General features: G+C 41.3%; 1 protein-coding gene across 6 annotated transcripts; it reads left to right on the forward strand.

The window, feature by feature from the left end:
• Positions 1-1,210: 1,210 nt before the first annotated feature.
• On the forward strand, positions 1,211-6,576 carry LOC133807415 (U-box domain-containing protein 5-like). Of its 6 annotated transcripts, none has more exons than XM_062245734.1 (7): positions 1,211-1,516; positions 1,607-1,677; positions 2,264-2,342; positions 3,439-3,624; positions 3,715-3,822; positions 3,987-5,083; positions 5,397-6,576. In XM_062245734.1, exons 1-7 carry the CDS (start codon positions 1,490-1,492, stop codon positions 6,145-6,147), a joined length of 2,319 nt encoding a protein of 772 aa, XP_062101718.1. In that variant the 5' UTR covers positions 1,211-1,489; the 3' UTR covers positions 6,148-6,576. The 6 variants fall into 6 exon arrangements, with proteins under 6 accessions (XP_062101718.1, XP_062101720.1, XP_062101722.1 ...); XM_062245736.1 differs by having other exon boundaries at positions 1,211-1,512; positions 1,607-1,679; XM_062245738.1 differs by having other exon boundaries at positions 1,211-1,494; positions 1,607-1,679; positions 2,264-2,461.
• Positions 6,577-13,880: the final 7,304 nt, after the last annotated feature.

Below are 13,880 nucleotides of genomic sequence, written 5' to 3' on the forward strand. Positions count from 1 at the left end.
TAAAATTAAATAAATAAACAAATTAAAATATGATATTTTTGAGATATTTTATAATGATAATTATTTAAAAATAATAAAACCATACGTTTTATAACTTAAATAAAATTTAATTAAAATTAAATTTAAACTTCACGTATTAAAATAATACCATATTAAACATATAATATAATATAATCTATAATCAACTAGCAACAAACTTCTTTTGAAAAAAAACTAGAAACAAACTTAAATTTAAGACCCATGTATAATATTAATATTATATTAAACATATAATATATAATCTCTTGTTATCAATGCCAATTTCAAAAAAGTAGAACAAACATAAACTTAAACAAAAATAAATAAATTAATTAAAATATGATATTTTAAGGATATTTTATGATAATTTAAATAATTAAATCTTATTTATTTAAAAATAATAAATTCATACATATTATTTTTTTTATCTTATAAATTTGTGTGATAGTTTATTTTTTATTAAGTGATTGGAACTCTTTTTTTTCATCATAAGACATTGTGATATATATTAGAAACTAAAAATAGTTTATCCATATATATTACTCTACACTATGACTTATTTTATTCTTATTTTATTCTATTATTAATTTCTTTTTAAATATTATTGTAATTTATTTTATTTATTTTTATGATATTATTTATTTATTTAAAATTTATATCATAATTAAAAAAAATACATTTTTAAATAACATATGTTTATAACAATGTGTAATGCATGTTGTTTCTATCTAGTATTTTTAAAAATGGGTATTGATTTCCTTCCATTAAAATATATATATAATATAATAAAATAAAATAAGTGATTTTTAAATTTGATAACAAATCGTAAAAGAATATAGTATATATATATATTTTAAATGTGTCGTAACGGCAGGGCGTCAATTGTGAGGTGTAAAACTACAGATTCATGCCGAAATTACGACAGTAGAAGAAGAAACTGGTCTTGGGTCACGGTCTATTCTTCGAGTCGTCGGGTTTGTCCCATTTAATAAATTTCTTTCTTATTTTCGTGGACGAGAATTTATCCTTTTTTGAAAATACATTATTATCAATATATCTGTGCTCCATGTAGGCTCCACGGTGTATGGCACGTGCTCGTAAATGTTTTGGATTTTCTTTGGTTGTAGGCCAATGCCCGCGAGTCTTTTTTGGGGAATAGTACGTAGTACTACAGTAGTAGTAGCCAGTTTTAATTATTGATAAGCTAGCTTAACTTTTGACATATTCCTTCTCTCTTTTCTTCTCCATTGGTGTAGTGACTGGTAAGAGAGTTTGAATAGATGAAGTGATTAAGAGATGAGGATTGAAGAGAGACCAATAGATTCTTTTGTGAGCTAATACTGAAAGAGTTGTGTATGGTTCTGGTATTTTTGTTTGTCTGTAGATATATTTCTTTCAGTAGTAAATTAATTCTACCAGGATGCAAGACATACACCGGGAACACAAAACCTGAAAACCATGTCTTGATAACATGCAGTTAGTGCCAATCTTCTCGTGTGTAATATATTTCACTCAATATAAACGTACTCACATATGCAATAACAGCTTAATTACCTTACAGTCTTCTTTGTTCTCTCTTTGTTGGTAGATTATATGTCGAGTTGGCACACCGGTCTTCATTAGCATACTGAGTTTTTGGGACTTTCCACTAGGAAAATTGTGTGAGTTTTTCCTTCTTTTTTTTTTTTTTTGTATGTTATCTTATTACTAATCAAGAGGGGGGGAAACAAAAATTGTGACTATAAAAGCAACTTTAGTAAAGTTTCGTTTTCCAACGCAGCTTTTTTGTTGGGTTTGCCAGTAGTAGTTGTTGGAGTTGTATTATTTGCTTCTGGGTTATTTCTATTTGGTTTTTGATATATATATGAAGATAGAGATACGTTGATCATAAGCCTCTTTTATCCTATTCTATTGGAAATTAAGTTCATCATAAGCTTGATTACTTTGATTGCCGGAGAAAATTTATCCTATTTTTTCTTCAATTACAGAGGTTTTTTTTAAAGGAAGGTTTAATTTAAGTTTTCCTTTTCAGTCAATTATATAAGATTTTTTTTTATCAAGTTGGTGTCAAAAATAAATTAACAAGAATATCGCTTTTTGTGGTCTCGAACAGAATATGGTTCGATTTAATATTTGACTGGGGGTCTTCATATGTCATAAACACAACTCGTGTCTTTGATAGTGGGTATATATATTTGTTAATATAATTAAGCTCATGAACAGTACGTGTCATTAAATTATGCAGGTTGAAGGTGCTTAAATCAACTACTAAAATGGAACGTAGTTCAGGTGTTCAGGAAATCCCATATTATTTCCAAGTTAAGGTAAATATAACAAGTGTGTTCTTCATCATTGGCTCAAGCAGAACAGTACGTACAATTGGTGTTCGTTATCTCTTTTTCTGTGGATTTCTAGACAGAATTCGAGTCCCGCAAAAAAAAAGGTATAAACATGCCTGGTGCATGTTTGGGGTAAACGTTCTTGTATTATGTTGGAATCAACTAGCTAGACCAGAGAAGAAGTAATATTGCTGCCCAAATTTCTAGGTGCAAAATGAATGGAGCAGTTTGGAAAATTCTTTTTTCGGCAGCCAATAAGTCAATGATGTAGAAGATACATATGTTGAAATATTAAATTTAAAGTTTTTATGTATTTAGTAGAGTTTCTAGAATGTTTATATATTTACTAGAGTTTATTGAGTCTTTTAACATTTTAGAAATCTCATTTCTTAGTTAGTAGATGAGAATTATCTAGAATAATCTACTAGTTAATAATTTAATTGTGTTTCTAAAAAAGTCCATAGAGTCCTATGTAGTCTCACCATTTTGTATTAAGCAAAAAAAACACAAGTCGAGTTCTATAAAAAAAGCTTCTTCTATCGTAATATTATCTCCCATATTAATAGTAATTTTCAACAAAGTCATCAAGCAACCAGAGAAGTTTATTTCTGAAATTAGGATTATGATTGGGTGTCAACAGATCTTTAGCAATATGAAATAGAATTCTTATGGAGGAATACTCCATTGTTTCCAATTGATTTTTACAATTACCCTCCTAAAAAAAGAAAAAATGGAAAACAGCGGATTTTGCGACAAAAAAATTGCGACAAAAACACCAAGTTCTCTCGCAAATTCATCAAGAGTTTATGTGCCCAAATCTTCACCATGACCATCATCAGTGGGTCTCAATTTGTTCCATGGTCTATTATTGGCTTTATTAGGCTAAAATTAGCTAGGAAGAAAATTATATTTTGATGGATAGCTAGGTTATTGATGTATGCACAGCCAAGAATCTGTGCACAAGGGTCGCTGGCTGGCATGATAGAGTGTTTTAATTTTCTAATCTATTTGTTAAATACAGATTACTGCCTATTATTCTAAATGCATGTTGTGAATCTAATATTACATTTCATTTTTGTAGGTGCATCGATTGATATGCGCAGAGCTCCTGAAATTCCTTGATAGAATATCACAGATATTTCCAGACATCGAGTCTTCTCGACCACGAGGCTCATCTGGAATACCGGCACTATGCTCATTACAAGATTCAATGGATAAAGCGAAGTCAATTATTCAGTACTGCTCTGAGTCCAGTAAACTTTATTTGGTACATATTTCTCACTGAAAATTATCATTTTGCGTTCTATTGTAGGAACTCTAGGTAGTTATGTCATTCATTGAATAAATATGTGTTCAGGCGATTACTGGAGAAACGATATTGTCAAGATGTGGAAGGATACGTCAAACCTTGGATTCTTGTCTAAGCCAAGTTCAAAATATGGTTCCATTACTGCTGGCTGCAAAGGTAGATGTTGCTTCACATAATAATCGTGTCATACAATCATTAGTGAATTGTACTCTAAAGATCACTATTATCTGATGAAGTCATTGACTACTGAAAATTGAATCTCTTTTAGAATCAAAGAATACTTTATCTTTGTACTAATTAAGAAGAATGTCATTATGCAGATATCCGGAATCATTCATGATCTCAGGAATGCAAATTTTCTATTTGATTCTGCAGACGAAGAGGCCGGGAAGGCTATACTAGCACTGTTGCAGAAGGACATAGCTGCAACAAGCAAGGCGACCGGAAAAGAACTTGAGGCTCTTAAACTTGCAGCTCTAAAGCTTAAAATTACATCCCCTTTGGCAGTCTTAATAGAGAAAAGGTCTATTAAGAGGCTGATTGATAAAACAGATAATAGTTCCACAAGGAAAAAAATATTGAAGTATCTTTTGTATCTTCTAAGGAAATATGGGAATGTGATTTTGCAATGCCAAAGCAATACCACATCTGCTGCTCAACTAGAAGAGTCACAGCTTGAGCTTGTTGATGACAGTGGCTCACCTGAACCGCCTCAAGAATTTAAATGTCCCATCTCTGGGAGGTTGATGTATGATCCTGTGATTATTGCCTCTGGGAAGACATTTGAGCGAATTTGGATAGAGAGGTGGTTCGACGAGTATAATGACACTTGCCCCATAACTAATACAAAGCTTGATCACTTGTTAGTGACTCCAAATTGTGCAATGAAGGGACTCATCACAAAATGGTGTTCCAAGTATGAAATTCTTATTCCTAATCCGTGTCTGCAACCTTTTCCTGCTTCAATTTCCATGTCAAGAATATCAGGCTCCAGTTCAATTGTCAGCTTTGGCAGTTTTATGGACAACTTGAAACTTCAAGTCAGCAATGTGTCCATTCACTCTTCTAACAATAGTTGTGGATCAGATTTATCAGACAGCACTGGCAATTGTGGTTTCAAGAATGGGTTTGTTCAGATGAATTATCAGTCTCAAAATTCTCATTCTTCTGATTATAGCCATGAAAATGTATTAGGTTTGCTCTTCAAGTTAACCGAACTTTCTTGGGAATCTCAGTGCAAGGCTGTGGAAGATGTAAAGGAGAAATTGGAAGGTAGTGACCAAGAATATCTTTGGGTGACTTCTGAAGATTACGCTAATCCATTGATCAAATTTATGAACAAAGCAAGAGAATTGTGTGATCTGAAAGCACAAAGAGAGGGAGCAAAGGTGCTTTCTGCAATTTTGACTAAGAACAGGTAATTTTCTATACCTGACGAAATTAAGGCTTTAAGTGGATTTTAGAATAACAAACTGCAATAAATCAACAAGGATTTAAAACGTATACGTGATGGTTTATCATATCAAATGCTATTCAGAAAAGTAAGATATAAACCAGAAACTGTGAAGAGTACCTACCCCTATTCTGTTCTTGCTCTTTTTATCGTTGGTGTTTTATTAATACAACAATTAATTGGCTTTTCTTTTGATAAATCAAATGCTTTGTTCTACGATAGGTGCATAAGTAATTGCTACATCTGATTCTAGTAAACTTCATGGTGTTCTTTGCAGAAATGAAATGCCACCCTTTCAAGGAGACTCCATTTATGTGTTGACATCCTACTTAGATTCAGAGATCACTGGAGAAGCCCTTGCAATCATAGAACTTTTATCTTATGAACAGAGCTATCAGTCTATGATGTTGGGTTCTGGTGTTCTTCCTTCCATCTTAAAAGTCCTTCAAACTCAGACAAGAGAATTTCACATTCTTTCTATGAAGATACTGAGTAATCTATCCACAGACAGTGACATAAGTTACCACATGGTGTATTTGGATTACATCCCAAAGCTGGTTCGATTTTTGGATGACACACTTCTTTCGGTGTATGGCATTGAAATCATAAAGAAGTTATGTAGCATTGAGGAGGCCAGGGTAGCAGTTGCTGATAACATTGAATGGGTTGCTGCCATTGGAAAACTACTAGAGCAACGTGGAGAGGAACAAGAACATGCATTGGACATTCTACAGTCGCTATGCCACGATGGACCTCAATATTGTCAACTGGTTATGAGTGAAGAAATCGTCCAATCTTTATTCCATATATCAGAAAATGGAAACGCGAAGGGGCAATCAATTGCACGAGAATTACTCAAGCATTTAGGGCATACGACATGTCATAATTCTCCAGTACTTTCAACTCCTAATGCATTTTCGGAGGTTCGTACCCCATCATCCTCATGCGACTCCAAAAAACAGAGAACATCTTCCAGAGGGTTTTGGTTGCTGGGTAGGGATATGTCAATATTCTCAAGAGGCAGATAGCTTTTCTTTTCTTGAGTGACCCTGGATTTGATGACTACACACAAGCACAAACACAACACAACACAAGGTCCCTAGTGTCTATGGACTTCTCTGTTGAAATCGCTATTCCCACTTTGCCTTATTGCAAAACCTAAGTTCAGGCAGCAGTCCATGCATAGTAAATATAGATCACCTAGTCCATTGGATTGAAAAGAATTGAGCGCAACATTGTCATAGTTAAGGCTATGGGTATGGGGTTTGAACTTTTGGTTCATCTTTTGATTAGAAATGTGGACTCGTGGTGCTTTTGTAGAAATCAGCTAGTTTATCGTTGAGAGATTAGAGGAATGGTTTTGTCCGGGAAGAAGAGAGTGTATATGATAATAAATGTAATGATAGTGTTTAACAACGTTATCAAGTCACTACAATAAAATAGGCATTTAATGGCTATATGGGGGAGACATTGGAGACATTTAATGTCTCCCCTAGGAGAGACGCTGTTGCAAGAGCCATCTAAAGTGGCCCTATGACATCTTTCAGGGGAGACGTTGGATGTCTACAAAGTCTTCCCATGGGAGACGTCATAGGTACCTACAACGTCTCCCATGGGGAGACTTAGTAGACATCCAACGTCTCCTCCTCGGAGACGTCATAGGGTGTCATAGGTACCTACAACCTATGACGTCTCTCAGGGGGAGACGTTGGATATCTACAAAGTCTCCCCATGGGAGACGTTGTAGGTACCTATGACGTCTCCCATGGGGAGACTTTGTAGACATTCAATGACTCATATAACGAGTCATCATTGGATTTTGAATTTTTTTTAAAAAATTAAATAATTATTTTCAGTATATTAATTAATAGAATTAAATATATTAATTTTTTTGAAATAGAATTAAATATATTAATTAAAAAATCTAAATTATATGCAAATTTAAATTTTGAATTTTCATTAATAAAACTGAAATGTGTATCTAATATGTTTTTGCTAGCTAAATATACAAAATTGTAATATTTGTTGCTAAACATACAAAATTAACAAATATTACAGTAGCTAGCTAGACATATAGTAAGATAGAAAAAATAAACAATAAAAACCTATTTTTCGGGACGATGACTTTGAACTATCGGCACCATATCGTTCGCCCGCTGTTGTCGCATTTCATTAATCTGTGCTAGTGTATATGGCGGAGTGTTCAGCTACAAAAAATATAAAGTACAATATATTATTTAATTATTATTATTTGATTATATCTACTTTAATAATAAATAAACCGTAAACTTTTTATAAATTATATATATATATATATATGTACACCCTAATTCTCCAAAGGGCTATTAGCGAGCTGAGGTATGGCATAATTATTTATCTGCCACGTGGATGACATGTACCCGGAGCTGCTGTGTTACTAGGTCCCACCTCTTTAGCTCGAGGTAACCAAATGCTTACTAAGGTTACTAGGGGTCAGGTCAGAAGTATGGACACCGCGGGCTAAGAAGACCTCCAGTTCGAGGTACGAGATTGAGTTGGCAGCTGTGACCCCTTATAAAGTCAACCGCGCAATATAAACGTGCATATATCAGACATCACGTGTCTGATATATCCCTGAATTCTCAGACACGCAGCATAAACGTGCATGTTCAGGCACCCATGACTGGATTGGGCCGTGCGGCCCATTATCCCCATTACCTAGTGATTAGACCACACTTCATTTGTCAGATTTTATGAATTAATCATGAATGTTACAAAAGTGACATGATGGGTAAGAAGGTCACGGGATGGCCCCCCTTGCCAACCCCCAAGTGCCCTCTCCTATAAATATGGAGACCCTGAGAGTTGCAAAGGGTTGAATTCTATTGTGTAAAGAAATACCCTGTAAAGAATACCATAAAACTAGCAATAATATTGGCTGGTGGAGTAGAAGGATTTTAACCTTTGAACCACCTAAAAAAGTATTCGTATCACCATTTTATTTCAAGATCATTCATCTATTACGGTTCATTACTTAGCATTAATCTCATTCTCTTATTCTATTAATTACCTGTTGGCGAAGAACCGCGTCAACAGTTTGGTGCTTTCATTGAGAGCTTGTTAGAGTGGTGTTATCGCAAATACCCAACCATGGTGGTAACTCGCTCAAGACATGGTAACGAGGCGGACCAACATGATGGGCAGGAGGCCCATCATGCCGCCATCTCCGATGATTAGAACCCTGAGGTTCAACAGCGGCCTGGCAAGCAGCCAATAGGCCAAGATGACACGGGAAGTTCGGCTCCCCGGCCACCTAATCCGAACCCAGATTTCTACACGGTGGTGGAGATGGAGAACGCACAGATGAGGAGTCAGCTGGCGAAAGCTAACCAGCAGATTCGAGAGATGTTGGCCCGACTACCCCCTCTTACAACCGATGCTAACGTCGAAAAGAGGCAAGGCGAGACTCATAAGTCCTGCTGGGGTAATCGATCCAGGCCTAGTCGGTCGGTCAGACCCCCAACATCAAACTCTACTCCCACATCGCACCACCGGGAGACCACTTTTGAGGAACCACCTAGGGTCGAGCAACAATATAGCCGATCGGTCCGGACCTCAACTCCCAGCTCACTTCCGCCCTCGAGTGCGCCCAGGAGGGCTCAAGGGAGCTCGCAAAGGAGATCTGGGGAGGGCTCATAGCAACAGCCCGCCCCAGTCAGCCATCCGGCGCCTCGCTCAGACCGCCGAGCACAGGACTCGGCGGAGGGTAGAGCGGAGCAGCCCCGACCTAACTTAATCCTCCCTGACAAGACCAGGATTGCATCCCTGGTCAGGCATCCTCCTTCACTGATAAGATATCCGTCTCCTCCTCGGCCAGTCCGAGATATTCCAGCCTATGGGAGTAGTAGGAGAAATCCACCTTCCGCAAGACCTTCCCATCGTAGCAGGGCGCCCAGAGAAGTCCCGAATCCTCCTCCCTAGAGGCGGGCTCCGAGCTTCTCAAATGGGAGTTATTTGACCAGAAGCCGTCGAAGTGACCTTTCTGGCGGAGACCTGCGCCAACGCTTGAGCTTGGTGCAGAGTCCTCAAGATTCCCCGAGGGACGACCTCCGAGATCGTCTAAACTCTCAAAGAGGAGACCCGGTGAGAAACGACAGTCGTGCTCGCCCAAGGGAAGACCTGTCCGAGGCACGCGACAGCGGGAATGTCCCATATAACCTATCTCAAGATAGGAGGGACAATAACCCACCAAACATGTACAATGGATCCGGAGCTGTTGAACAGCCCCGGAACAACCAAGGAAATCAGGAAAAAACCCTTGAGCGCCTGGCTCAAATGGAGGAGCTAATGAGGAAGCTCCTGTCAGAAAAAGAAAAAGATGAATATGATTCCGGGGACGAACTCGAGCTCTTCACCCCCAGCATAGCGGTGACGGCGTATCCACCTGGGTTCCGTATGCCGCAGTTGTCCAAATTCAACAGAGACGGAGATCCGTCAAATCACCTGGGTATGTTCAATACCCTGATGATGGCCCACAGCATTGGCCCCGAGCTGAGGTGTTTAATATTTCCCTCCACCTTGATTGGGCCAGCCAGACAATGGTTCAAACAGAGTAAGAAACAGTCAATCAGCTCGTGGAAAACTTTCTCTACTGACTTCAAGAGAGCATTCCAAGCTTCCCAGGCTACCCGCATCAAGGCCGACACCCTGGCAAATGTACGGCAGCAACCTAACGAGCATCTGAAGGCTTACCTGAGCAGATTTGCGAACGTCGCTGCTCGGGCCAGAGACGCAGATGACAGCTCCAAGCTCATGGCTTTGAGGACTGGAATCCTCGTCGGGGGGGGACTCTAGAATGAGATACAAAGGAAGGGAGTCAACACCGTAAATGAATTCCTAAATAGGGCCCAGGGATGGATCAACCTGGAGGAGGCGCAAGCCTCAGCTGCAGGGACCAGCCAGGTCCCTGAACAGCCCGCTGGAGCAGGAGCAGAGGTCGCGACAACGACCCAGACCGTTACGCAGAATAACCAATTTGGTGGAGGCAAGAGAAAGGGGAGCAGCGAGGGCAACCAGCACGGCCCAAAGAAGAACAAATCTGTAGAAAAATTTAAGCCGGTCTACGCGACCTATATAGAGCTCACCCACTCTAGGGAGAACATCTTCCTAGAAAATTCTGCTCGCCTCCCCTGGAAGAAGCCGGAGCCGTTAAAGCACCATAAGGGAAAGCGAGACCCTTCCAAGTTTTTCCAGTTCCACAACGACGTTGGCCACAATACCGATGACTGTAGACACCTGAAGGATGAGATCGAAACTCTCATCAGAGTCGGACCTTTGGCTCAGTATGCACGGAATAGAGTTCCCGCAGGCCATCCAGCTCCGGAAGTCCCAGTCAGTCAGCCCGGGTCTCGGGTAGATCAGGATGTCCCTCCTCCCGTGATAGGAGGAGAGATCTCCACGATCTCTGGAGGTCCTCATTTGGCTGGCACGAGCCGAGGTGCCCAAAAGAGGTATGTCAATGAACTTAAGGCTCATAATGGGGTGGATTTCGTCCCCGAGCAGCATCTACCAAAGCAGCAACGATTGGAGAGGCAACCAATCATTTTTACTGAAGAAGATGCCAGGCACGTCCAGTTCCCTCATAACGACCCTCTGGTCGTAGCAGTGCAGCTCGCTAATCGGAGGGTTAGGAGAGTGTTGGTCGATAATGGAAGCTCGGTAAACCTACTATTCCGGTCCATGCTGGAGAAGATGGGTTTATCTGTCACCGAGCTGAAAGCAACCTCCATGATGCTTTATGGATTCTCTGGAGAAGGATCGGTGGCAATAGGAATGATTGAGCTGGTGATCACCTTGGGAGAGGGACCTCGGACAGTCTCGAAACTCCTCGAGTTTGTGGTCATCGATTGCCCCGCCGCATACAATGCCATTTTGGGTCGACCTACACTTATAGCCTTTGAAGCCATTACCTCCATCCGCCACCTCGCGCTGAAATTCCCCTCTTCCACGGGGATATGCACGGTCCGTGGCGATCAACTTGCTACCAGGGAATGCTACAGCATTTCCATGAAGGGAAAATTAAAACCCGGGCAGTTAATGATGACCATCCAAGGTGGAGAAGAGGAATCTCAGGAACCTTTGCCTAATCTTGAGATTGAAAAACCTCAGAGCGTCGAAGGGGAAAATATCATCCTAAGTGAGGATATTGACCCCAGAGTAGGCGAGGATAAGTCTGAGCTCCAAGCTATCGAAGAGCTTGAGGAAGTAAATATCGATCCACAAAATCCCTCACGGATGGTTAAGCTCGGGAAAAACCTCTGTGGCAAGAGGAAGGCGGAGCTGATCAAGTTCCTGCAGGAGAACTTGGATGTGTTCGCATGGTCACATGAGGACATGGTGGGAATCAGTCCAAGCATCATCATGAACACCCTCCATTTGGATAAGAGCATGCCTGCGAAGTCCCAGAAACAGATGCGACTGGGAACAACTCGAGCTGAAGCCCTGGAAGAGGAAGTAGCCCGACTCAAAAAGTTCGGCTTTATCTGCGAAGCTAAGTTCCCAATCTGGGTCGCCAATCTTGTGTTGGTCCTGAAGCCCAACGGGAAATGGCGGACCTGCATTGCCTTCTCCGATCTGAACAAAGCTTGCCCCAAAGACTGTTTTCCCTTGCCAAGGATCGACCAATTGGTAGACGCCACGGCAGGGCACGAGCTCATGTCCTTTATGGATGTGTACTCGGACTATAATCAGATCGCCATGAATCCAGCGGACTAGGAGCACACTAGCTTCATGACCCCAACAAATGTCTATTTTTATAAGGTCATGCCGTTCGGGCTGAAGAATGCCGGTGCTACATACCAGAGATTGGTGAACAGGATCTTTGCCAACCAGATCGGGAAGAACATGGAAGTGTACGTTGATGACATGCTGGTCAAGTCGAAAACTGTCGATAGCCATGTTTCCGACCTAGAGGAATGCTTCAAGATACTAAGAGAATACGGCATGAGGCTTAACCCGCAGAAGTGCACTTTCGGGGTCGCATCTGGAAAATTCCTGGGTTTCATTGTCAACACTAAAGGAATCAAGGCGAACCCTGATAAGATCAGGTCGCTGCTCGAGCTACCCTCGCCTCAGTCGCAAAAGGACGTTCAAGGCCTGACAGGAAGGGTGGCAGCCCTTAATCGGTTTATTTCTAAATCAACCGACAAGTGCCTGCCATTCTACAACCTGCTCCGGGGGAATAAGAAGTTCGAGTGGACAGAGGAGTGTGAACGTGCCTTCCTTGACCTGAAAGCACATCTAGCCGATCCGCCCGTATTGTCCAAACCAACGGCAGGAGAGCCTCTTTTCCTTTACCTAGCTGTCACAGAAGATGCAGCTAGTGTCGTATTAGTCCGAGAAGAGGACTGGGTTCAAAAACCAGTCTATTACATTAGCAAGAGGCTTCTTGGAGCTGAGTCCCGATATTCGTTGATGGAAAAGATGGCGTTCTGTCTCATCACGGCCTCCCGAAAGCTCAGGCCGTATTTCCAATCCCACTCAATACACGTCATAACCGATCAACCTTTAAGGCAGGTTTTGCAAAAACCTGAAGCATCGGGACGTCTGTTGAAATGGACTATTGAGCTCAGCCAGTTCGAGATTTTATACACTCCACGAACTGCAATAAAAATCCAGGCCCTGGCTGATTTTGTGGCGGAATGCACAGGATTCCGAGAAGATCATGTCGAAGATTCACCCCAGGTCACCTTGGCCCAGGCGTCATGGAAGATCTTCATAGATGGTTCATCTAATGAGAACGGCTCCGGGGCTGGAATCATTTTGATATCCCCAGAAGGACATAGATTCCACTCGGTGCTGAGATTTGGATTCAAGGCTTCCAATAATGAGGCTGAATACGAAGCTTTACTAGCCAGGCTGAGGGTGGCCCGGGAGCTGAAGGCCAGCTCCGTTAAATGTTTTAGCGATTCCCAGCTCGTGGTAAACCAGGTGCTAGATGAATATCAAGCACGGGGAACCAAGATGGCTTCTTACCTGGCCAAGGTCAAAGTTGAGCTGTCCGCATTCGAACGGGGCTCAGTCGAACAGATACCTCGGGAGCAGAACGCCAACGCAGACGCCCTCGCCAAGCTCGCTACCTCCGGGGAGACGGAGGCTTTGGGGTTAGTACCGGTAGAGTTCCTAGAGAAACCAAGCATAGAAGAAGTCGGGGCGGAGGTCGAGATGATCGACGCCAGACCGACCTGGATGACCCTCATCCTCGAATATCTCACCGAAGGAAAGTTACCTGAAGAGCGTAATGACGCAAGGCGAGTACTTTACCAGGCTCCTGCGATGTGTTCTGCCAGGCAAGATAAAGACCATTTTGCAAGAGGTGCATGAGGGTTTTTGCGGAGATCACACTGGGGGGAAAAGTTTGGCCCTAAAAATCTTATGGCAAGGATATTACTGGCCCACTATATCCAAGGACTCGATCTCTTATGTCAAGAAATGTGACAAGTGCCAGTGATTCACCACAGTTGCCTGAGCTCCCCCAGTCGAGCTGAAGATGATCTCGTCCCCGTGGCCATTCGCGGTCTGGGGAATCGACTTGGTTGGCACCCTCCCTACTGGAAAGGGAGGGTTCCATTACGTGGTGGTGGCTATTGACTACTTCACCAAGTGGGCTGAGGCAGAACCCTTGGCAACAATCACTTCCAAGAGAGTCCTTGACTTTGTGGTCAAGAGCATTATCTGTCGGTTCGGGCTGCCAAAGAAAATCGTATTAGACAATGGGACGCAG

This window comes from Humulus lupulus, chromosome X (genome assembly GCF_963169125.1).
Source record: "Humulus lupulus chromosome X, drHumLupu1.1, whole genome shotgun sequence".
Classification (NCBI taxonomy): Eukaryota; Viridiplantae; Streptophyta; class Magnoliopsida; order Rosales; family Cannabaceae; genus Humulus; species Humulus lupulus.